The 27,467-nt window shown below is 36.7% G+C and overlaps 1 protein-coding gene across 2 annotated transcripts in view; it reads right to left on the reverse strand.

Moving 5' to 3' along the window:
* The window catches only part of DPP10 (dipeptidyl peptidase like 10), a 635,227-nt gene that overhangs the window by 83,558 nt on the left and 524,202 nt on the right, over positions 1-27,467 (reverse strand). For both annotated transcript variants that reach the window (XM_087881801.1, XM_087881800.1), the window contains exons 6-7: positions 13,621-13,673; positions 13,459-13,540 (exon numbers count right to left, since the gene is read on the reverse strand). In XM_087881801.1, coding sequence (XP_087737927.1) covers positions 13,459-13,540; positions 13,621-13,673 — 135 coding nt within the window. The remainder of the gene's footprint in view (positions 1-13,458; positions 13,541-13,620; positions 13,674-27,467) is intronic.

Consider the following 27,467-nt stretch of genomic DNA (forward strand, 5'->3'; position numbering starts at 1 on the left):
CGGATTGGACAAAATTTTGATGGGACCAGGGAAAAAAGTGCTGGCCAAGCTATATAATTATTTACTAGATGAAGATAGTGATGAGGATACAATCAGAAACCAATTGAGAGCATGGGAGAGAAACATTGGGCATAGTTTGAACGTTAATGAATGGGAAGAGGCGTGGAATAAAAATTATAAATTAACTAGAGCAGCCACGTATAAGGAAAATCATTATAAAATGCTCCATAGGTGGCATTTAGCCCCTGCAAGATTATCAAAGATGTTTCCCAATGTGCACCCAAATTGTTGGAAATGCGGTCATGGCCAGGGCACCTTCTTTCACATGTGGTGGACATGCCCCGAAGCAAAAAGATACTGGAGCAAAATTTGGAGATGGTTAAAAGACATACTCAAAGAAGAAATTGATTTGACTCCAGAAATATTTCTCCTGGGAATGGTAAAGAAAGGGCATGGAAAGGAAAAGGTCCACCTCCTAATACATATAACTACAGCTGCCAGACTGGCATATGCTCAATACTGGAAAAAGAAAGACCTACCACCAGACGACCTTATAATTAGTAAAATATTAGAGTGTGCAGAGACAAGTAAATTAACGCACGAAATAAGTGATGATGAAAATTCAGATTACGATACTGTGTGGGGAAGATGGTACGAATGGATAAATGATAGAATTAAGGAAGGAGTTTAAAGGTGCAGAAATTAATTAGAAATGTATAGTATAAAAGACACCAGATATTTTTTTCATGTACATATGTATAAACACTGCGAATCCGATGTCAAACAAAATTGTTATTATATTTTATCTGTCTTAAAAAAATCAATAAAGTGTAAATAAAAAAAAAAAGAAAAGAAAAAGTTGGTAATTCCTGATATTTATAATGAATTGCATCAGGTCTGTTTTGAAAGAGATAATAATATTTTTTACTTAAATTTTAAAAATACCTTCTTCCTATGAAATATTAAAGCCTTCAAATTCATCATTTTGAAAACATCATGATTATAGGTAGCAAAATGAAAAATGCTTTGTTTTAATGTTTCCAATGGGAACATTACAGGATCAGACATTACAATGGGAACGTTACAGGATCAGACCATTAGATTATGATGATAACCTCTGTCATATGTTATTTCACCTTTCATATTAGAAAAAAAAGAAGGGTAAAGCTAAATAGGAGCAATGGAAAAGCTGTATAGTGCGCACCCTTCTTTGATTACTAAGCTTTCAGTCAGACATGAACCTACTCACTTTTATTGTTTTAAGGACTAGAAAGCTGGATAAAAATAAATCTGGAATTTCCAAAAATATAGATTTTGAAATAGAATTAAATTTCTGAATAGAATTAAAATTTGCAGGAAAGTAAAAGACCTGTCCAATGCAGCTTATTTCACAAAGCTAGTTACAGTGATGTGACAATTAACAAATATAATTGTCAAAGATATAATGATCAATTATAAGTTGGGAAGCAAGTAAAATCAAAAAGACAAATTTTGCCACAGGGGTGAAGAAAGTTTTGCTTACATTTTCTCAGGCCTTGGTAAAGTAGAGATCAGTCCTTTCTTTAACTTTTTTTCAAGATAGTGAAGTATATCTGTTAGGGCAGTGGTTCTCAACCTTCCTAATGCTGCGACCCTTTAATACAGTTCCTCATGTTGTGGTGACCCCCAACAATAAAATTATTCCTAAAACCATTGAAAATATGTGTTTTCCAATGGTCTTAGGCGACCCCTGTGAAAGGGTCATTTGACCCCCAAACGGGTCCCGACTCACAGGTTGAGAACCACTGTGTTAGGGGGTTGAAGCTAATGGAAGCCTTCCTCAGTCTCTCAAGTACTTAAGTCACAGGTGGCCATTTATAAGAGGGGAAGGCATAGTCCTTGAGCCAGAGAAACATCCCACAACCATGTAGAAAAAAGAAAAAATAACTTCTTAGACAGTCAGGTAAGGCATCCACAGTGGAAGAAATTAATTAGAAGGAAATATTGCAAATCCCTTTCATCTCCTTTAAAACCTCATCTATAATACTAAGTACCTGTTCCATTCTTCACGTCATCTCTTTATTCCAGAGCTATAAGTTTAATGTGGATGTAGGGACAAACAAAGAACTATGTTCTTTATCTTTGAAACATGCAAGTAATACTGGCAATGCATCAACTTTGTATAGTACATTCCCACAATACATTTCAGCAATTATTACATCCGTTCTCCAAGGGGCTAATTTTCTAGGCAATGTAAATTAAAGAAATAGAGATTGTCACTATGGGGATCCTTAATTAAAAGAAAAATATGCGGGTGGGAGAGATGTGCTCAGGAGTTTCATTAAAGGTGTTTTGTTTCCAGAATCTCATGTCAATCATAATTTATTGGACAAAATGCTCAGATGCAATAGGAGTAAGTTCACCACACAGAAGCTTAAGAAAATGGGAAAGAGCTTCATATTATCTCCGCTCTGTTTCAACTTCAACGATGCCATTATCCATCTGACAGAACAGTTCCACTGTTTCAATTTTTACAACTACATCTAGCCTAGGGAACTAATATATTTCAATTGATGCTTAATTGGATATACAAATCCAGGTAGATAATGCCACATATTAATCAGAATCCAACCAGGAATGTGCCCCCCTCCCACACAGATGTTCACCTCTGCTGATTTGGAGTAGCAATTGACATCAACACTGATATACAACAAATCCCAGGTGGCTTCAAAACTGCTGCTGTATCAACAAAATATTCTGAATTATTTGTGATATATAGAAAATTTTCTTCATCTGCTACAGACAGAGTACTTTCTTAGATGGATTAAAATCAATCATCCAACATTTGGGGTCAGTTTGATGTTGTGGTTAAGGTGTTGGCCTAGAAAGCAGGAGACTGTGAGTTCTAGTTCTGCCTTAGTCATGAAAGCCAGCTGAATGACCTTGGGCAAGTCACTCTCTCTCAGCTCAACTCACCTCACAGGGCTGATGTTGTGGGGAAAAAGAGAAGGAGGGAGGAGTATTAGTTACTTACTCAAGTAACCTTGAATTACTTATAAAGTAATAAGGGAAAGATATAAAAATCCAATAAACCAGGGGTGTCAAACTCACGACGTCACGTTGTCATCACATGATGTATCATGACTTTTTCCCCCTTCACTAAAAGAGGGGTGGGCATGGCCAGCGTGTGACACATCCAGCCTGTGGGCCGCGAGTTTGACACCCCTGCAATAAATATTCAAGAACTAGTCTATATTTTTATACAGTGTGAAGGAGAAGACCTATTTTGAAATAAATGTTCGAAGTTCAGTTAGATGAAATCAACTGTAATATTTTAAGTAAGAGGGGCTTACCCATTGATTTCACAAAATTCCTTCAAAAATTGTTGCTGACTTTAAATTTCTTAATGCGACAAGAAAGAGAAAATAATCACCTGAATAGGAAGTTGTTGTTTTTAGTGTTTGCTTGTATTACTGTGCTTACTCAGTTCTCACAAGAAAGCATGAGAAATGCATAATGTGATGCATTGGGGTTGTTCATTGGCTGGCTTGTTAAAAAGCCCGACCTTTGTTTGGGTTCAGGAGCAATTGATTCAAGATGGCTTGGCTGGCTTCCTTAACCCCTACACCATTACACTACAATGGATACATGGAAGTAACCATCAACAAACTGTTTTGGTTAATTCAATTGGTTTTTAATTACATTTGAATATTTCTGCAAGCTCCACTTTGACGATTGTTCTAAATCAATTATGCCAGGGAAGGAAGGCAGCAAATTTATCCCTGGATTCAATCTTAATTCTTCTAGTAAATTTCATAGTACCCGATTCCTAGTTCCAGGTTTGATTTTCACTATTTACACAAATAACATGTGCTGATCTCTTGCCTCCCATCTCTTTAAGGATGCTCACATCCTCTGTGCTCAAATGAACCTAGTCTCATCTCAGTATTACTGGATAAATATCCAGGGCACACTGGACAATTTTATACCTCCTTGCTCCTTTCAGATACTAACCCTGCTATAACATATGATGTTGCCAGGTTCTGCTCAGCAGTGCTTAAAACTATCAGATGGATGACTTGTGCCCTAGTTTTTAATGAGCATCTAGTTTCACATCCTAGAATGCTCTGTACTGTGATAATCTGCCACATGCTAACCTTTATGTTCCTCTATACCCCTCTAATGTAGCTATCCCTCCTTTTAGAATTCTTTTACATCTACTTATATCATTTAGAATTTTATATTTATTATTTTTTAGACTCTGATATATTTTTATGCTTTTTAATTGACCTTTGATTTAATTGATCTTTGACTGTAATAAAGATCTGACTGATTCAAGTGAACCTCTACTTTCCCCGTTTCTGTACATGCACACACACACACACACACACACACACACACACACACACACACACACAGAGGAGGGAGGGAGGGAGAGGAAGGGAGAAAGGGAGGGAGAGGAAGGGAGAAAGAGAGAGAGGGATGGAGAAAGAGAGGGAGGGAGGGAGAGGAAGGGAGAAAGAGAGAGGGGGGGAGGAAGGGAGAGAGAGGGAGAGGAAGGGAGAAAGAGAGGGAGTGAGAAAGAGAGAGAGAGAACACTACAACTTATACACAAGGTTAAAGCTATTATAAAAAGTATCTTGTAGAGACTTTTTAAAAACAACAGCAGGATGATTTGTCTTTGTAATTATTACTTGTCTATGTGTATTGGTTAATGACAGGCAAATCTACATAGTATATACTAAAATTATAGATAATGTTAGAAATAAGTTTTTTTTTTCTTTTTTGTGGAGGGGATTTCCAGAACTTGTGTTAGCTTTGGGGGCACAATTGACTTTTTAAAAAATCTGTTTTGGTCATTTGGAGGATAATTGAATTGCAAATCAAATCTGGGTCAGTCACTGGGACCAGAGATTTATTCCTCTGAGCTTTCAGACTCATGCTGGAGCTCATCTTCAGGGAACTTCTCTCTACTGGAATATTTGGACTATTCTGCAAGTTGTATTTATGTGATGCCTTCCTATTGGCTAATTGGTATGTTGATGGCTGGCGAATGGCAGTTGTTTCCTTGTGCTGCCAAGCCCTCGGCTCCTAAGTACTTGATAAGCTGGTGGTAAATCGGCACTCTTGTTAATGACAAGGGGGCCATTTCACAGTTCAACTTGCAACATTATCCTGGGACATGTATATTTGCCTTAATTTGTGATAATTGCACTGCTCAGTTCAATTATCCTGGACTGTTCTCAACCGTTGAAGGCCACCAGGTATCATTATCAAATGGTTGGCTTCAAACTATTCAGTGTCCACTTAGAACATGGAAAAAAGAGCAAATCCTGTACAGACTGCAGATCCTAATCTGTTTCAGCATCATAGTGTACTTTATAAAAAAACAATGCTATCATTATATATATATATATACATTGCCTTTCATTTCTTGAGATGCCTTCATGAGTTACTAGCTACTGGTTTAAGAGGGAAAGGAACTGGTGTAGCAAATGAAGTTGTGAGGAAGTAAAATGCAGAGCTATTATTGGTTATTCCCCAATAGTATACAGGAATACAATTGGAGAAAAACTCAGGCCATGATGTAGGGCAAAAAATTATGAATTGGCCCCCAGGGTCTGAATATTTTGAAAATGGTGGGATATAAGATAACATGTCAGGAATAAATCAGGAAGTTTTTTTATATGCGGATTCATTTCCTTTATTATATAGATCCAGGTTGCTTATTTTTAAGGGAGAAAAAAATTCCAGCTTTGTTCATAGTTTATACAGACACACAAAGGATGAAGAAAAGGAAGATTTCCAATATGCAAATTAGAATGACTAAATAAAGATAAGGTACATTTTATAGTTTTCTAACAGACTGTGTAATTTATTTCTGCTTATTGTCCTTATTGTTCTGCATCGTGTTGCAATATAAAGGAAGTGAAATTTATCGTTTAGTTTGTATTGCAATTTGAATTGAAAGAAAGCAAGAATATATGCTCTTATCTTTTTGTTTTGTATGGCTCCAACTACCTAGCAGAATATTTTTGAAACATAGTTCCTTCAATATTAGACCTTGTGCTTGCTGAGTAGTTGGGGTGGATTCTTAAAAGAGAGAAGATTCAAAGGATATGCATAAGGTTTTTTTAAATGTGATTCTGCGAGGACTCTGAATGGATTCTATGGGACTAAGTGGCGGGAAAAAAAAGGTTCCATGGAGTGAAAATCTCTAAGTATCTTCTAATATAAGACTTGAAATATTACACAACATTCAAGCATTGCCACGGTTTGTTTACTTAAAAATTGTTTTGAAAATTGAATGGTGTTAGCGAACATGCGCTGAATTGTGATATTAACATTCAAAAATCACACCCCATGGAAAGAGTATTTTTTTTTCTTTCCCAAATTTAATAGCCCAAGTGACAAGAACTCCAAGGTTAGTACATGGCCAACAATAATGTTTAATTTTTTTCATTCCTAGTTATGTTTCTACAATTCTGCCAAAGCCAGGTTCAATGCATATTCAAAAGTTTTTTTTTTAATAAAAATGTTTGACTTTTATGAATATTTTTAAACATTATTTTTGAAATCGTTTTCATTTTTGTTCCGGATAAAACAGCTGTAATCCTTGGGGTTCCTCTTGAACCCAGTTCCCTAGTTAGTTATCACTCAATTCTGCTGCCAGCGCTTGCTTTTTCTTTCTGTAAAGCAATTCCCTACACCCCTTCTCCATTGTACAGAACTGCATCCAACCCATCCCCAAGCCTTTCCCATCTATTCATAGAAGATTCATCAATCTTCTAGTGTGACATGGAACGGAGAGCTGAAATATGAAAACAATTTCAGCTGAATTGCTAAAAGGAAAATGGAAATGGAAGCTTTCAGGAGATATCCACTGAATTGGGTCCAACTTCCTCTCTTCTATGTGGCATTTTACATGCTGCTATGTTATCCCGTTCTGATGATTTCCAACTCTTCTGAACAGCTTTTCATGGTATGCAAAGGGACAGAGAAATAATATCCCTTCTATATTCAATTTACAAGCATTCACTGGGATACAAGTCATAAAGCTTGACATTTTAGGGGTCACTGAATTGAGATGCATTGGGATTCTTTTCTGCCAGAAGATAACACTTTTTATTAACCAGACCATGAAAAATAAAAAAAAGGAATATCACTGGTTGTATATGTAGGAAGGGTACAACAAGAACAATCAGAGGTCATCACCCTTCCCTATTCATTGTTGGAGCAAAGTAACAACAATGGATATAAGTTTTCCTGAATAGCTTTTCTACCCTTCTATATTTGTTAAATCAAGGTTTTGCTGTATATCCTCAAGGCAAGAAACAGGATGTCTGGGACTGTAATGGTTTGTGGAAATATCTTGAGAGAGAAGAAAAGAGCTGCAACCTGGCCAATGGTCAGAGAAAAGACATCTCAGCCCACAGGTGCAGAAACATATAATATATACAGGTAGTCCTTATGTTACGACCACAATTGAGCCCAAAATTTATGTTACCAAGTGAAACGTTTGTTAAGTGAATTTGTCCCATTTTACGTCTTTTCTTGCCACAGTTGTTAAGTGAATCTATTGCATTTGTTAAGTTAGCAAAACGGTTGTTAAGTGAATCTGGATTTCCCCATTGAATTTACTTGTCAGGAGGTTTCAAAAGCTGATCACATGATCCCAGGACACTGAAACCGTCGTAAATATGAACCAAGCATCTGAATGTGACCATGGGGATGTTCCAATGGTTGCAAGTGTGAAAAATGGTCATAAGTCACTTTTTTCAGTGCTGTTGTAACTTTGAACAGTCACTAAATGAACTGTTGTAAGTCAAGGACTGTGTGTGTGTGTGTGTGTGTGTGTGTGTGTGTGTGTGTGTGTGCGTGTGTATTGTATGTACATATATATATATAAATACACATGCAGACAGTGGTGGTAGATGTAGTGGTGCCAAGTAACAGCAAAATCAGGAAGGAGTGTCCCAAAGGTGCTTTTTCAAGAGGCAAGTGGACTTTCTAGTTTTTCTTTGAAGATGTTTTGCTTCTCATCCAAGAAGCTTCTTTAGCTCTGACTGGATGGTGGGGAATGGAAGGATTTATACTCCTTGCAGACAGCTGGTCATCTGCATTCTTTTAGCAAGTCATTAAGGCCACCTGGAGGTTTATCTATTTCATTCATGGTCGCCTGAGTGGTGCAAATGGGAGTGGAGCCTTCTTGGAACTGCTGAAAGGACTGTGTTGTAGACTGGAGATAGATGATGTTGTATCCCTCTCTCTCTGTTGAGAGAGGGCTGTTTAATTTTGACAGAGATGGCCTCTTTGATCCCTCTTTCAAACCAGTGGTCATCTCTGGATAAGAAGAGAAAGGTCTTCAAAGTAAAACCAGAAAATCCAGTTGCCTCTTGAAAAAAGTTCGGGCAATGATTACCTGGATGACTGAGAATCTCCACTGAGATCAGGAAGGAGTAAAAGAAGCTGCACAAGTATCAGGGTCTGATGGAGGAACTGGAGAGGATGTGGAAAATAAAAGCCAAAGTGGTCCCAGAGTAGTACTAGGAACACTTAGGGCTGTGACTCCTAAACTGGGAGAGCAGCTCCAACACAGACCAGGAGCTACATCAGATCTCTCTGTCCAGAAGAGTGCAGTGCTAGGGACAGCTAAGATCCTTCGCAGAACCCTCAAATTCCCAGGCCTCTGGTAGAGGACCCGAGATTGAGAGTCTTCTACCATAGGGATGAAGAGAGAATTATTATACATACTTACATACATACATACATACACTAGCTGGATACCCATGCTTTGCTACGAAACTATATGATCGGGCTTGATAAATCGACACTTACAGCTTGAAAATTAATGAGTAGTTACGATCGGCCTCTCCTATCCCCTTCTCTCCCTCAGCCTTGCCCCACAGAAGCCTCTCCTATCCTATCCCCATCTCTCCCCCAGCCTTGCCCCACAGAAGCCTCTCCTATCCTACCCCCTTCTCTCTCAGCCTTGCCCCACAGAAGCCTTCTTTTCAGGTGGGAAGGGGGAGTAGAACTCTTTAGCATCAGACCATGTTAATCATAATATAGGAAATACTAATGCTCTGATGGTCATTTCGAAAAATCCTTTCTTAGTGAGCACCTAGAAGCCAAGAGGAACACACGAGGCAAATTTCAAGCTTGTAGGCTTTATGATTCTGGAGATTTCGTACAGTGTGAATAGTTTTCGCGCTTATATATATAGATACATACATACAAACTGCCCTGATAAGGAGAGGTATTTTATTTTATTCACACCCCTTCTTCATCCTTCCCCTAGCCCTGAGGATCAAACTCGCATCATCACAGTGGCGTCATGTGACATATCGGGACTTTTCCCCCCTTCACTAAACTGGGCGTGGGCGTGGCCAGAACATGACGCATCTGGCCTGCAGGCTGAGAGCTTGACAGCCATGCTCTAGCGTAAAGGTGTTTGATACACTGATACAGGCCATGATGAGCAAAAACTTGTGTTATGATGTCATGATACAAATCTTGACCTTTTGTAGATGTATTGTGATGTTTCACAGAAGTATGTAACATATGTGCCTTGTGTTATGATGTGATGATATATGTTTTGCCATTTACCCACCCAATCCCTCTCTTTCAGATGCCAATGATTAAAGCATCTAATTAGAGTTCTAATCATTGTTGTAATTAGTCTGTCTTGCTAACAATTAGAAGTATAAACATGTTGGTCTTAGTAGGTTTGTAATTTGATCTGATTTTTACAAAAGGACAGATCTACTGTTTTAAATTTCACATAAATTGTTCAACATATAGTAAGAAGGAAGGATAATTTTTATGTTCAAAATTGGAATAACTCTCCTACATCTTCCGACATATAAGATGTACAATCTTGCAGCATACACATTAAATATTGTTTTCTTTTGGCCAATAAGCCACTGGAACAATATTTTGTTTTTACACCTGTTTGTAAAGAAATGGAATTCCTGTATTTAGTTTATTGGGGTTTTTTTGTACATAGATAATAATCTATGTAGGTATGCATCAGAAGTGTCATACAAATATTAATGACTATGAAGCATGATATTCATATCTATTATGCTGATAATTAGATGAAAACTTCCTTAATTAATAATGTGATAATACATTTTGCAGCACAAATGAGGGACTGAATAATACAGATTGCTCTATGCCAAACTCCAATTTTCAATGAAGTATGTGTGTAAAAGCTAATTGTCTGTATTGTTCAATCAATTATTTCTTCATGACATACATTATGACATTAAGATATGATAAGTTATCACTAATCAACTAACCAAAATGAATGCAAAGTACTGGAAATATGGTCCATTACATCCTCACAAATTATTAATTTTTATTACAACTAGGGAAACCACTTCTACTGATTTTTAACATTGAAAATATGAGCTTAGCATTCCATATATAACTATTTATTAAAACATCCCTTGTTTCTAATATTCCTTTATTGAAGAATATTTCTATTGTTTTTTAAAAGGTACATGCTAGAAAGAAGAAGCTAGAATAAATACTAACTATCCATTAAGAATGGAATTATTATTATTATCTCATTTATTAAACATGAAACTCAGAATTGAACTTTTTAAAATGTGTCTCATATATAATTGACTGGATAACAACAACAGCAACAACAACAACAACAACAACACATGCTTGTGACTGTGTTGTAGCCAATTCATTTTGCACAGGGAAATAATTCATTGGCATCCTTCAGTCTCAAGAGACTATGGTATCACGCTCTGGAAAGAGGTCCTAAAACAGCATCTAGTGTGACTAAAAAGGCCAATTCGAGAGTGGCAGTCCCTTTCACACTGAGGGCAGATACATTCTGTCCCTTGCACAACCGCCAGATTTCGCTGGTTCCGGGACTGCCTCTTTGCCTCAGCCTGCCGAACAAGTGTCTCTTCGAATTGGAGAAGGCCATGCTGCGTCTTTAGCCTCCAAGCTGAACAATCGGAGGTCAAGGTTAAGGTCTGACCTTGACCTTGACAGGGAAATAAACATTCAAACTTATTGAGCATACACATTTTGAAGCATTTATACCTATTTTGCCTTTTTGGTAAACCACGTACAGCTTTGCTCTGTGTATAATTCTAGTATTTCTTGCCTGGCATTTTGTTGTGCAGGAATATATTGACAAATTGGTATAGTTAATTATTCAAAAATTACAAGTCATGTTCCAGATGGATGCAATTACTTCTCACTTCAGCTTTGCTTTTTTGTTCCTATTTAGCGAGCTGTATTCTTACCTGTAGCATTTAAGTGCCCATGGCAACTTGATTAACAACAAATGAATCAACATATTCTTAAAATATTTGATTTCATGTACTTTAACAGAATTTTCTGCCATAGAAGAACTTGTATACATACTCTGTTACCATATTACGACCAAACAGTACAATGAATCATACATATTTTCAAAGTGTTAAATATCAAGAACCTTAATTTCAAGACTGAATTCCTCTTATATGTAAAAGCTATGCGTTTATCTTTGTTTTGTCTTTATGGTTTTTTTAAAAAAATAAAATATATGCCTTATTGTTTATGCAGGAATTCTCAGAAACATTTGATACCACTAGTTATGGTATTTTTCTGGATTGACTGGCAGAAATGGGCTTTGGAAGTACCATTTAAGTGAAATTCCAGTTCTTAACAAGAAGTCAGTTTCAGAAAATGATCCTGATCCATTAATTCATCTTGTTCTTATGTTATTTCTGTGAAATTATGGGAAAGATTATCAGACCATTTGAAGTGTGATATTAACAACATACACATGGCCTTTAACTCAAACATCATCATGGTATACAGTACGTCACTCATGATTGAACTCTGGATTCCTTGATGCTCTCTGAACTTGGATATTTGATCACAGACATTTCATTACCAGACTAGGTAATATCTTCAGTTCTAAGATAGAGTGGAGCTTGCTCTAAGTTTCTATACAGTAGATGCCCTGTTAGTGTTGGTCAGGGTGTTGTTTTCTCCTTGATCAGACTGTTATGTATTGCTTGTTTGTCTGATGTTAATCCTGGTAATCAGTACTTACCTGGGTGTTGATTATTGGTGAGAAGGATTTTTTTAATCTCTTTTGAATGATGTGTAAATGTTGCTTATTTCTATGTGCCAGTTGATGAATGAATGGCAAGCTTCCAGGAATTCCTTAGTGATTTTGAATTTAGTTTGGTCTAGGATTCTCACAGTTTCCTAACTGAAACTATGGTTAACTGGGTTAACTATGGTTAACTCCGTTCATCTATTGTGACATTAAGACGTTTTTATTATATCTTCTGACTGCTACTGGTAGTTGATATTGATGAATGCATGCTGCTAATCTTCTCCCTGCTATCCTACATAGTGTCTGTTACAGTCTTTACAATAGATGTTGTAGATGACTCATGTTTTTCTTCTTAGGTTACTGTGTCTTGATTTACTTAAGATGATTTAGTGAGTTTTAGTTGGTTTGTGTGCTACAATAATGCCATGTGGTAGTAATAGTCTTTTGTTTTTTTTTTGTTTTTTTTAATGTATGGCAATATTACTATTTTCACAGCTACTGCTATAATGGTTTGAGTGGTCACTCAGGCACTTTTTGATAAAGTTACATGTTGTTGTAAAAGGTAAAGGTTCCCCTCGCACGTATGTGCTAGTCATTCCTGACTCTAGGGGGTGTTTCAAAGCTGAAGAGCCAGAGCTGTCCGAAGACATCTCCGTGGTCATGTGGCCGGCATGACTAAATGCCAAAGGCGCACGGAACGCTGTTACCTTCCCACCAAAGGTGGCCCCTATTTTTCTACTTGCATTTTTTACATGCTTTTGAACTGCTAGGTTGGCAGAAGCTGGGACAAATAACGGGAGCTCACGCCATTATGTGGCACTAGGGATTCAAACTGCTGAACTGCTGACCTTTTGATCGACAAGCTCAGAGTCTTAGCCACTGAGCCACCACATCCCTTGCATGTTGTTGTACAGGCCATCTATTTGTTATTTTGGTTTGCTGCAATGTGTTTGCTCTAATCTGAAAAATGTTCTTACACAGCTCCTCTTGTAGAAGATGGGTTGTTGCTTTGGTGGTGGATGCCTGGTTAGCGTGAGTGATTTTTCAATAAACTTTCATCTCCTGATGAGGATATGCAGGAAGGGCACATTGTTATTTTCTTCTCCCCTTGTGAATTTTATTCTTTTGAAAATGTTGTTGATTGTTACCTAACAGGGCAAGGTGCTGTATATAAACAGAGAGCAAAAATGAAACAAATTATTTATTTATTTTATTTATTTAGAAAATTTATATTGCCACCAACTTGTACATGGTGACTCAAGGCAGCTTAGAAAACAAAACCAAGGAATAATTGCATACAAATCCCAAATAAGAAATGTGTTTCCTATAAATTTTATCCTATTCTTAATGCTTTAAAATAGATCAGCTGATAAAATGAACATGAAAAGTTTTCTTACCAACTGCTGGTCTTGTACACCCCATGCTGCATACAGTAAAACTGAGTCCTCTACTTCTGGAGGATTTAGCTCCCAAACTTCCCTTGAAAAAAGTAAACACTTTACTTGGACACATTTGTAGCATTCAGTACTCAAAGCAATATTTATCAAACATTATCTTACCTTGTCTGTATGTTATATATCACATATGAAGCTGTATAAGAATAATGAAAAACCTGTAAAACAAGGAATAAGAAATATCCATAAATATTATCATCCAGATTGTAAAATAACTTCTTTAATTTTTGATTTAGTATCATACTGATCAGAATGTTTAATTACAGAGTATTGGGCAATCTCCCAATATAGAATGTACTAACTATAAAATTCTAGTCATCCAATTTAAATTTTAGAAATCAGCTGGATTCTTTTTGGACCAAATCACATGACCCCAGGGTCTACTCAGAACTTAAATATAAATCTGGATTCTAAACTTTAAACTCTTATCAAATGCCATTAGAAATCAACAAATGCTCTCTGTTAAATTTTATTTTATCCTGAAGTATAATTACCATTACAAAATAAAACCAATGAATTGGCCAAACTGTATTAGCATAAAATCTTACAGGTCTGCCAGGATGTGTTCAATAAAATATGATTTCTCAGAAAAGGACCAACACTAGACATAAATCTTGGGGTTTTCTAGCACATGGAGTTACTTACACATGGAGTTTGGTCTGTATTGATAACTTGATACTTCTTTCAATACAAGTTTTTAATTTGGTGATATTACAGATACATACATACATACATACATACATACATACATACATACATACATACATAAATACATACATACATACATACATACATACATACATAATATTCCCTGTAGCTTAAGGCATGAATTAGAGAAAGATTAAGTAGAAGTGGACCAAAGAAATTAAAGTCAAAAACAATAAAGCAAGTAAATCCAATTGAAAAAAATAGGGATAATGAGGAAAACAAACTATGTAAGAGTAGGTTAACAAAAGAAGCACACTTCTAAATTATTCAGTTTACTAATGACAATTACCTTTATAACAACCATCTTCACTTCCACTATTTCTAGGCACCCAATTAATAAATCTTCATATTTTTTTAAACTTCTCAATTGTTTCAAGGAACTCAATATCATCCAAGCACAACTTACTTGATAATATAGTATGTTCTCTGATAATATATTCTAAATGTATTAGATCAGGAATATATATTGGATACTAACATACTTTCTTTACTTTTTAAAAAAGGTATAGATCATAAACACTTAAACAGTGTTCAATATTGAAATATTCAAGTTCAGATATGGGAGAATTTTGAGTTTCAAAGATTTATGAGGATATCACTCTTGAACAAATGATACCTTATCTTATGCTATTGTTATGTGTACTGACATATTTTCTTCAGATCCTTAAGCTATTCATGCAAAATGATATGTATATCTAAGAGGCATGGATTACTTGAAGTTTCAAAATACTTTGGATTAAGATTTTCATTAAAAAGATATCGTATACACAGTAGTCGTACTAAAGTTTAGTATCATTATTATTTAGTCTTTACTGACATTGTAGTTCCCAAAATGCTGCATTAACTTTAAAAAAATATTTTTAAACAGCTACAATGAGGTTAAATGGTAAGGTCATAACTACCTGAAGCGCCATTTATCTTATTCAATCAACATCAAATACTTAAAATGATTTATTGCATCTCTTGTTTATCACTGAGCAGAATTTATGAATAGTATTAACATTTTTGACTGTGAAATATTACTGTCATAACAACGGTATTTTGCAAAGCCAAAATAAATATAAGAAAGAGACATTTCTAGACATCTAATTCATCTAACATGAAAAAAGCCTGTCAACCTAGTCTAAACAGCAAAAAGGCACATCTAGAAAATCAGCCTGGGCTTGTGCTGCTCTATTTAAAATTTATCATAAAGCTTAATTATCTCGTGAAAAAGTCATCTTCTTTGGAGTGTTAATTAATTTACAATCAATTAAGCTCAACATAGCTAACTTCAAATGTGATACACCCTGAACTGAACTGAACTGAGTGGAAAAGAAATTATATTTATTATATTGTCATGGTTGGTTGTATAATCAGTCAGTTTAGACTGGATTTAGTCTTTTTTATCCACCTGAGATAGGCAGATGTGGAGGTTTGATAGTGTTATACAGATTTCATTGCAGGATGTAAGCTGTTCCAAGTAAAGCTGCCTTTTGCAATTAACTGATGGTAATTTTCTCAATGCTGATTCTTTCAAATGGTGTTCCAGATGTTTTGAGATTGCATCCAAGGCACCTAATCTTTCTCTACTCCCCAAAGGGACAAAATCAATGTGGAAACAAACATGGTATCTTGAGACTTTTCCACTGACCCTGTAATCCATTCCCTAGGACATTCTCATTGAAGATCAATCTGTTTTCATTCCCCAGTCTCTCAACACAGAGGTATACTCAAAGCTCACAGCTGGATGTAACCCACCAGTACTCAAGGCACTGGCATAACAATTATCTAGGCCTCAAATCTAGAAGGGCTTGGCTTCCATAAACCTGCATGTCCATGCTTCTAATCTAAGTATATCCTGCCTTCTTCCTATGACCTTAAGGTAGTATACACTGTAGTGCAAACCAGGGGTGGGTTCCATTACCTTTACTACCGGTTCATAACGGGAGCATGTGCGTGCTTCTGCGCATGCGCAGATAGTCAGTGATGACATTGGGGTGGGTGGGCGGAGCCTCCAGCGATTACTACCAGTTCACAAGAACCGGACCGAACCAGGAGCAACCCACCACTGGTGCAAATTGTGAAACAGACTTGGACTATAAAATGACAAATAGTACATAGTCATTTGATTATTTAAATTTAGAATTTAAATTTTAAGAATTTAAATCTGTCTTCATCTTAACTACTACTGTTTATAACACTGGTTCTCCACTGTATTAACATATTTATAAAAGTTGTAATTCCAACTGACGATATGCATGAACTATTTTATACAATAATTTGTATTTGATATAAATCTGCTCCTGTGACACAGTTTGATCAAAATCAGAAAGAAAACACACTGACCAGAATTATATACTTGAAACTGAAAAGCTATATTCCAAATTTTAGATTAAACATAGATTCTTAATAATATAACTAAGGAAGATCACCAAAAAGTGTTAAGAAAATAAAACTGTTATTGACAACTATAGTACTGCAAAAATACAATGAAACTTTTTCTTTATCTCACTAACAGTCTCTACCATCTGTTCCAAAGATTCTCCAACCCTCTCAAGCAAATTTGGGGAGTAGACAAATTGCAGAAAGAAAGAAAAATATGTTTCTTTGATAAATATTATGCTGTTAACAAACAGCACCAATTAGCAATTATTAGCATTGTACATATTTCCACCACATTTCAAAAATTGGCTTAAACAAAAATTCCCTATATACCGTAGATAATTTGTACATTTCTATTTTTGAAACCAGAATGGGAGATTTGGGATAATTCTTGATTTATGACCAATTGGCCTAAAATTTCCACTACTAAGCAAATTGGTTGCTAAGTGAGTTGTCCCTAATTTTACAACCAATTTGCCAGGACTGTTACGTGAATCTCTGTAGTTGTTAAGTGAATAATGTGGTTGTTAAACAAATCTGATTTTCCCCATTGACTTTGCTTGTTGGTAGTCAGCTGGGAAGGTCACAAATGGCAATCACCTGAAGCCACAACCATCTTAAATACATGCTGTTTGCTAAGTGCCTGAATTCTGATCATATGACCATAAGGATGGCGTGATGGTCATAAATGTGAGAACCAGACAAAAATCAGTTTTTCAGTGTTGTAATTTTGAATGTTAAACAAATGGTTGTAAGTTAAGAACTACCTATAATCCATATGTGAATAAAACAATAGCTTAAAAACCAGACCAAAATTCAAGCTTCTAAAAATAACAACAGCTATTTTTATCTGCCATTTTTTCTATCCTATCTTTACTTTACTTTACTTTATTCAAATTTCTATACCGCCCTTCTCCTTTCGGACTCAGGGCGGTGAACAGCCAAGATAAAAACATCTATACAAAACATCACAGTTAAAAAATAAAGTTAAAATAATTTATAAATTTGGCCCATAATTTAAAACTTGTCAATTTAAAATCAATATTAAAATTTTAAAACTAACCCTAAAATCAAGACAGACCGGCTAACTATCCCTCAAGCTTTAAGGCAAACACTTATGGATTTATGATTTCAGACTTTATTATCTCAATGGAAATATTTCCATGTTTCAATATGCTGGCCCTATTATTGTGTAAATTTCTGCACCACATTATCCACGAAGAGAGCTGTCAACTGTTTAAGATGCTTTAGCTCAGGAAACAAACATCACAAGAAATATTGATATGGCTGTATAACAGAATCTTGAAAGCCTGACAGCATTTCCCACTCTATCTCTGTTACACTAAAGAGAGTCAAGGCAGGTCAATATTGAGTTTCATCTTCAGGCTTTCCTGAGCTAGGGTTCTCACATATTTTCTTCAAGGACATTTTTGTATCTGTGACAGTAGATCTGTACAATATCTCAAACTGTGCCAACTATCGTAATCTAAAACAGGAAATGGGATCCCTGGGCTATGCAGACCAGTGTAGGCTTAATTCACAGAAAAATCATTCATGCACCTTCCTTGCCACAGTCTTGTGATCACTACCTGTGAAGGAGATGTTTTTACAGTAAAGCTTACACCTCAGTGGCAGTATCCTGCTGTTGAAACAGGCTGTTCAACAGTCCTGCTGCTGTTGAAGCCAGATCAGGCAGCAGTGTTTTATGAAGAAAAGCAGAACAAGCTTTCTATGTGAAGATAGAAAGAAGGGATCTTCCCAGTGGTGGGTTCCTCCCGGTTTGGCCCGGTTCCACCGAGCCGGTAGCGGTGACGATATGCATCTCCGAACCAGTTCTGCCCCCCGGCCTCCCTCACCCACTCCCCACGTTATTCTTACTTTTTATTTGCCCCCACCCTCAATCTATTGCTGCCTCCTGATGACTAGAGGGGAAAAAATGTTTAAACTCTTGCTGCGGGGCTTCAAAGGGCCGCCCTACAGCTGATCAGTGGTAAAAGAAAACAAACCAAGGCCTGCAAAAATAAATGGGTAGACCAGTGCCTGCAAAAATACATGAGAAGATCAGTGCCTGCAAAAATACATGAGTAGACCAGTGCCTGCAAAAAATAAATGGGTAGATCAGTACAGCTCTGCAAGCAGTTAAAAGCCTGGTAGACCAGTACCTCTGCTAAATCCTAAAGAATTGTCACATGACCATCAAGCCACACCCACAAAATAAGCCACGCCCACAGAACTGGTAGTAAAAAAATTTAGAACCCACCCCTGGATCTTCCTATGTGAAAATTCTGATTATGGAGGAGCCTGAGTGAAGTCAGTGATCTGCAGGGCTGCAGTTGTCTACCTATAAGATTGACCCTTCCCATTGGCCTCTGTATGATCATATCCATTTGGCTTCTGGAGAGAAGAAATTCTTGCCCAGCAGACAAAGTGCAAAAATTGTTGTTGCTCTTCCCATCCTTTCTTCTTCCTTTATATTTAGCGTGTCTTATACAAGTGCTTAATTTAAAGCTTAATAAAAAGACAGGCATGTGGTATCATGGAGAACCTTTCATTTTCTTTCTCTATAAAAATAAGCAGTTGCATGCAAGTACTGAATTTAAAGACAAAAGATGAGAAGGCTGCAAATTTCCCTTCTTCTCACCCACAAGAATCAGTTCTACCACAGAAATAACCACAAGAAGAATAACATTATATATGCTGCCTAACTCTTTGGATGGTTATCAATCATTAAATACATTTAAAAACAGAGAAACAACAAAAAACAAAGCAAACATGAATAAAGATGTCAGAAATGGCAATCTGAAAGAACAAAAAAGAAAAAAAAAAGAAAAGGACGTCATCTCAAAGTCTGGGATGAAGAACCAGGTCTCGAGGGCTTTTTTAAATATCACTAGGACGGAGGCTGTTCAAATCTTGAGGGAAACTTCATTCTGAAGGCAGGCACTGCCACAGAACAGGCTCTAATAGAAGAGAATATATGTAGCTCAGGGTTGAACTCTGGAGGTCTCTGCGTTTGGATGTATGCATACAGACAGTTCATTACAGATAGTCTTCCACTTATGACCACAATTGGGTCCAGAATCTTGGGTGTTGAATCAAACAGGTCTTAAGCAAGATGCCACATGGGCACTTCATTTAACAACAACAATCCTGTCTCTCCCAATTGTGATCATTAGGTGACCCCCTAGATCTTGAAATGGACCACTGGGGAAAGGGTCCCATACCTCCCGCTACACCTGAGAGGCCCAGGCCCTCTCCCTGTCCCACCGGGGAGAATGATTGTGAGAATATATGCATTCATTAGCGATCCTATCAGATTTGAGATCCATTCCTCCAGCACACCAGGGGATTTCTTAGCTTTTCAGAATGCTGGCATTTGCAAATGTCCCTTCCCCTCCCCTCCATAGCCTTTCTAAGCCTTCCTGAAAGGAAGGGAAAACTGAGGTAGCACTTTAGTCTTCTACAGAAAATTTTAGCAGATGCCGGTGTTCTGAATGGCTCAGAATGCTGGGTTTTTTTCTAGCCTTCCCCACTTCTCTCCAGAGCCTTTCTGAGTCTTCCCGGGGGGGGGGGGGGGGGCAAGAAAGCACTAGTGAATGCCAGCATTCTGAAAGGCTCAGAGGAGAAAAGAAATCCTGCAGTATGCTAGGAGAATGGAACTGAAATCCAATGTCCTCTCTGCTTGCAACCTTCCCTGCCGGCTTCCCCATTGATTTTTCTGGGGAAGTTGGCAGAGAAGATTGCAGATGGCAATCACATGATCACAGATCACTAGGCAACATTTGTAAATATGAACAGGTTGCTGAGCACCTGAAATGCAATCATGGGGGAAAGTCGCATAACGTTTTCCAATAGTAATGACATTTCCTAATAGAAATAGAAGTAATATTTATGAAAGATGCATGAGGGAATCCCATGCACTGACTTAATAAATGTTTTTTAAAGTCCCATTTAGGGCAGTGTGGTCCTTTGGATTTGTGAGGGAAAAGGTGATTTCACATTCGCAATTGCATTCCAAACCTGTATCTTCTACACATATTACATCTCAGAATTACAAAACTGCCCCTCACAGGGCCAGGTTCTGTTAAAGAACACTGAAGCACACTTATCACACCCTTTGGCCTTTGAGTTCAAGGGTGAGGGATAGATCAGAAGCAAAGGGCCTGAAATCAGGCTGATTCATTACAGCAACAGTGCACATTTTGTCAACCAATCCTTCCAAATAAGTCAAGTGATTCAATCTATTAGGATTCACCAGCAGGAGAAAGAAAAGTAAGATTTGAACTTTGAATTCACTATCTATCTATCTATCTATCTATCTATCTATCTATCTATCTATCTATCTATCTATCTATCTTAAGGTGACCAGACGTCCCGCTTTTGGCGGGACAGTCCCGCTTTTGAACAATTTGTCCCGCGTCCTGCGGCGTTTCAAAAAAGTCCCGATTTTTCTTGAGCCCCAGCTGATGGCTAGAAGAAAAAAAAAACTGTTTAAACTCTTGCCCGGGGCTTCAAAGGGCCGCCCTACAGGCAATCAGTGTAAAGCAGTTTTTTTTTCCCCTAGCTAAGCTGCAGAAACGAAACCGAAACCAGGGTCTTTGGTGCAGCGTGACAAAATGAGGCAGAGAGAGATTTATTTTTATTTTTCCTCCCCAAAAAAGGTAGGTGAAAAACTGCAAACAATGGGAAATTTAGGAGGAGAGTTCAAGATTTTAAAACACAAAGGAAAAAAAGCTGTATTTAACTAGGGAATTGTAATAATTGAGATACTATTAATTGTATATTGTGTTGAAAGCAGAAATGGTTAAGTTGTGGTTCGGAGGAATATATGGGAGAAATTATTTGGTTTATTATTATTGGTAAATATAATTAATTGATTTGTAAGAAATTGGATTGCATGGAAATAATTGGAATATTCATGTTCATATTGATTAATATACAAAAAAGATAGTTTTATAACTAATTGATTTATATTAAAATGTTGAATTTGTATTAAACAACTGTATTACATAATTACATAATTAAACAATGTGAGGATGGATATAAAAATAGATGACAATGGGAAGGGGTATAATATAGAATAGAAGGGAAAAATTGAATTTGATTAAGATTAGAGATGAGGATGAAGGGTAATATTGGTTTTTTTAAAAAATAGATGAGGAATAAATATGGCAAAAAGGAAATATAGAAATTGTAAATTTAATTGAAATGACTAAACGCTGTTTAAATTTGTGAACCAGCCAAATATTCTGTTCAAAGAAAATACATTGTATGTTTGTATGTGTGTTTCTAATTATTGCTATTTATTCATATTTGTTCTCTTTTATTCTTTAAAGTTTAACAATTCATTCTTTATCTTAATATCTTTATATTTGCTTGGGGTTGGCTTTCTTCCCTTTCATCTTTTTTATTGTACAGCAATCTTTCTCCTCAAACCTACCACCTCTCTATTTTCTTTCCTTCTTACTTTCTCTTCCCCCCACCCTCTTTTTCTCCTCCCTACTTCCTCTTTCTTTCTCCTTCTCCTCCTCTCTTCTCCCTCTCTTACCCTCACTCCTACTCTAATTTCCATTCCTTCATCCCTCTCTATTGCTGTAATCCTTTAATGCATATGGACTACTCAGAGGGCTGAAAAAGTTATTTTTGACTGGTCCTCACACTTTTGACCAGTCCTCGAACTTATGACTGTCCTCACATTTTACATTTTTGCCCTATCTTGTCATCATGGTGAAGAGAAGCAGTTGTGAAATGAGTGACATGGTTGTTAAGAATGCTGCATGGGCATAAATGTGAGGATGGTCATAAGTGTGAGGACCAGTCAAAAGTGCGAGGACCTGTCAGAAATGACTTTTTTCAGCTCTCTGGTTAGTCCTTTTGTGCATATGGACTACTCAGAGGGCTGAAAAAGTTATTTTTGACTGGTCCTCACACTTTTGACCAGTCCTCGAACTTACGACTGTCCTCACATTTTACATTTTTGCCCTATCTTGTCACCATGTTGAAGAGAAGCAGTTGTGAAATGAGTGACATGGTTGTTAAGAATGCTGCACGGGCATAAATGTGAGGATGGTCATAAGTGTGAGGACCAGTCAAAAGTGCGAGGACCTGTCAGAAATGACTTTTTTCAGCCCTCTGGTTAGTCCTTTTGTGCATATGGACTACTCAGAGGGCTGAAAAAGTTATTTTTGACTGGTCCTCACACTTTTGACCAGTCCTCGAACTTACGACTGTCCTCACATTTTACATTTTTGCCCTATCTTGTCACCTTGTTGAAGAGAAGCAGTTGTGAAATGAGTGACATGGTTGTTAAGAATGCTGCACGGGCATAAATGTGAGGATGGTCATAAGTGTGAGGACCAGTCAAAAGTGTGAGGACCTGTCAGAAATGACTTTTCAGCCCTCTGAGTAGTCCCTATACACATAGCCATGGCCACCCGGTCACATGACCAGGTAGCCACGCCCACCCAGTCACATGGCCTCCAAGCCACGCCCACACAATAAGCCACGCCCACAATGGTGTCCTTCTTACCAATGTTAAAATCTGTTCACCTTACCCTATAGACATAGCCATGGCCACCCGGTCACATGACCAGCTAGCCACGCCCACCCAGTCACATGACCAGCTAGCCACGCCCACAAAATAAGCCACGCCCACAATGTCCCTCTTTACCAATGTTAAAATCTGGTCACCTTAATCTATATCTGTATCTATCTCTATCTCTATGCGACTTTAGAGTTATTGTTTGCAGATTTTAGTTTTCTCCATATTAACAACTTTGTAATAAAAATTATTTCAACAAAACTTGTGTCTCTAAATCCCTACCTACAAGCTGAACATACAGTTTAAGAAATAATCAGATAGAAGCTTGATTCTGAAATGCTGCACAGGCCTATTTTCTACCCTGTTTCCCCCAAAATAAGACATTCCCTGACAGTAAGCCCAATTGGGCTTTTGAGCGCATGGCAATAAGGCCAAGTGCTTATTTCAGGGTTCAACAAAATATAAGACAGGGTCTTATTTTCAGGGAAACATGGTAGTTTCAGAGCTGAGTACCACTTTTAAATTAAGTTTTGTCATTATTGACCCCAGTGGGACAAATGTCCCATTAGGTGCTTTTAAATATTTTCACCCTATATACAAAATTGTTAATTTTGTTATGCTTGATTTATGCATTATGCAAAGAAATGCTTCATATTTCAATCATAAAAAGCATGATAATAGAGCTATTAACACTGTATTTCATTAAATAGACATTATTTCAAAATGGTCTCAGAGAGGTTGTAATCTAGTAATATAACATGTATACAAAGTCTTCTGCTCTGTTTGCTAACACTACATGTTCACATATTAAAACTATTTTATCTAATATTGATTTGATTGTTGGCATACCTAGGGCATGTCAAATTTTTCAATTTTCTATTTCCAAAGTTAAGTAACTACATAACTTTTTAACATTTTGTTTGTTTCATTACACTACTGCATGTTCATAATTAAAACCTTCTCTACACCTGAATTGGCAGCATAAGCTTGTTTAATGAGGCAGGGCTTAATTATCTCTATTTTTATAGTTTTACAGTAAAAAATTATCCCTTCAAAACAGACTCAGCTAAATTGTAATACCCTTGGAATTTCAAAGAATAATGTGATATCAGAATAATAATTCATATGATGCCAAAGGTCTGAAACTGATCTAACAGAAGCTCATCTTTCTCACAAATAAAGGCACTTTATAAAGAAGGAAAAGCAGCATGGTTTAGCTAGAATAAACCAAGGTAACAGTGGGAAACCTGTTTTTAAGAAAAGCCGAATATCAAAACTGTCACCATAACAGAGGTGGGCAGCCCAGCAACTGCAGACCACATGCAGCCCTTAGTCTTGCTCAATACAGCCTCTTAGCTTGTCCCTCAAAAGACACACAATAGATATGAATTCATTCCATAATACATATAATAAAAAAGATATCATTGACCTAGTCAGTATCATAGTGACTTTTAACTAAAGACACAAATGCATAATACACGCAATTTATAGTCAATATTTTACATACACTACGGTTTTACAGTCAATCAAATGTGCTTCTTCTTCTGATATATGCTGTATGTGGTTAATATGGTTAAACATTTTTCTTGCAGGTCTGCTATAAAAGGACTTGGATTTCTAAAATATTTCAAAGCTTTCAGTCCTTTCTAGAGAGTTACAAAAATATTTTTGGCTTATTTGTAGCAAAGAAATGATGCTAACTGTTACTCCTTTGGGAGTCCCTTATTCACCAACTCCTCTTTCAACTTACAATAAGGTATACAATGTTTAGAAATGCAAATACAAAAGGCTTAAAAGCTTCTAGAAGATTTCTTTTTTTTCTTTCTTTCTCTCCTTTTTCTTTGGTGAACATTTAAAAAAAAATAGCAAGGACAGAAAAACTACTAGCCCATCATTATTCAATCATCAATATAAAAACTGGAGGAGAAATAATAACACACTTCTTTGGCTCTATTTCGATGGAAGTACTCATTTATTTACAAAGAACTTTTGGAAAGAGTAACTGAATTACATTCAAATGATGTACTATCGTAGAACACCATATCTTGTGTTAGCAAGGATGAGGTACCCTCTATTAGCACAGGGGTCTTTTTTGCTAATGGAATCATAGAGTGAGAAGGGGCTATTTAGGCCACCAAGTTCAACTTCTGCTCAGTGCAGGAATCCAAATTAAATCCTTCTAATTAGAAGGCTAGTTAGGCTGATCATGAACACTTCCAACAAAGAGAAGCCACCTTCTAGGCAATTGGTTCCTCTGCTGAAATGCTTGGGATTTTTTTTTCTCCCTTGGTGCTGAAGCAGAACCTACCTGTCACTTAAAACATTTTTCTACATCCTAAACTCTGAAGTTCTCTGAAGACAACTTTTCATCATGTTTGTTTGCTTTGAGTCCTGGCTACTTGCTGGACAAGTCGCAGCAGTGTTGTTTTTCAGAAGTGTTTTGTACTTACCTCCTACTTCCTAGAACTGAGAAAGAATAACTGGCCCAAGTTCCACAGCTGGCTTCATGTCCAAGGCAGGAATAGAACTCCTGGTTGCCCAGTTTCTAGCTTGATGCCTTAATCACCACACCAAACTGTTGCTCTTGGTGTGCGAGTGCCCTTCAGGTACTTGAAGCAATAGCATTTAGATTTATATACCGCTTCACAATGCTTTACAGCCCTTTCTCTAAAGCAGTTTAGAGTCAGCATATTTGTCCCAACAATCTGGGTCCTCCTTTTTACCCACCTCGGAAGGCTGGAAGGCTGAGTCAACCTTGAGTCTGGTGAGATTCAATCTGCCAAATTGCAGGCAGATGGCAGTCAGCAGTAGTAGCCTGCAGTATTGCATTCTAACCACTTTGCCACTGAGGCTCATCCTGAAGAGTCCTACTATATCCCCCCTCCCTATTTTCTTTTTTCAAAGCTAAATATACCTAGTCCTTCAATAGAGCTTAATTTTTAGTTCCCAGATTATCCTTGTTTTCCCTTTTCTGAATTACTTCCTCTAAATTCTTATTGAAAACATGCTCCTTTTGTCTTTCAAAATTTATCATTATTCATATATTATTTTAATTTCCTGACTATCAACTACAGGTTTGCTTTAAGTGAAATTGCTTCTTGAGTTTTACTGTATAGTACTTCATCTATCTAACTGCATTCCAGCTTCACAAAATTCATGCTTGTATGTATAAAGGCAATAACTGATTACTTGTTACTTTTTGATCTATGGATCCAGGACAGTTTTAAGCCAAATAGTTTGCAAAATATTCAGTGATGTTTGATTTGGAAAGAAACATCTAAAGATGCTCCCTGGAAGAACATGTGTTATCTCGGGGATAAAATAAAATTATCTTGCTAAGACAAAGTGCCACACTGGGTTGGAGTAGTAGTGATTAAGCATCATGTTCAGCATACCACAAATGACATTTAGTAATGTAAAAATATATTAAGAAAACAAACAAATATTGGGACCCAGGAATTGGGGTCCTCATAAGAGACTCAGAAGCAGAGTTTCAAATTTGTCGCCAATGCTGAAAATGAGCATTGAGTCCCATATTACACATATGTATTGATGAGTTTGAGGCAAGCAAAATTACAGCAATAAGGAAAGGGTTTTGGAGCTATTGTTGATAAAGCAATGACAAAATCTCTCATGGCCAGTATAAAATATAGAGATTTTACACTAAAGATAATTAGAAAGAAATGTGAAAATAAAACTGATAATAAAACCAATGCCCTTAAGTAAATCTATATTTCACCTAAAAGGAATTATGACTGAGGTAGATAAAATAGCAGAATGGAAAATTCCTCAAGGATATTTCCCATGAAAGCAAAGAAAACAACATTTCTCAGCATGTTCAGTTCTTATGTTACTTTGCATAGGAATAAAAAGTTCTAATTTCAGCTGGCAGCAAGATGAAATCTGAGCATTCTAGATTCTAAATGAAAGAGTTGAAAGCAGGGAAAAAAGAGAGCTCCCAAAAGACACAGTACTTTTTTTTTTTTTTTTTACAAAATTCAGTTTAATTGATTTGAGCCCTAAATCTGATAAATGCAATTTATTCTAAAAACAGAAAGCAGGAAGTGCACAGCTGTCTACTTGTTTTAATAAAAATTGACTTCTAAAGTCAAGTGAAACTTCTTATTGCTCACAGGCTAATCCTTTAAAATGATGTACAGTAACATTTTCTTTAAAAGCTGTGTTTGATTATTCTTATTAACAACTGATTAATTTCATATATCCAGTTTTTTCTGTGGTGACATATATAAAGTTTATCCTTATTCCTTATTCAACAAATTTGATTTTCTACTATTCTTAAAGGAGTATTTAACTGGCATCGTGATAAATCTCTAACCAC

Source organism: Pantherophis guttatus, chromosome 1, assembly GCF_059756535.1.
Source record: "Pantherophis guttatus breed Tessera chromosome 1, ASM5975653v1, whole genome shotgun sequence".
NCBI lineage: Eukaryota > Metazoa > Chordata > Lepidosauria > Squamata > Colubridae > Pantherophis > Pantherophis guttatus.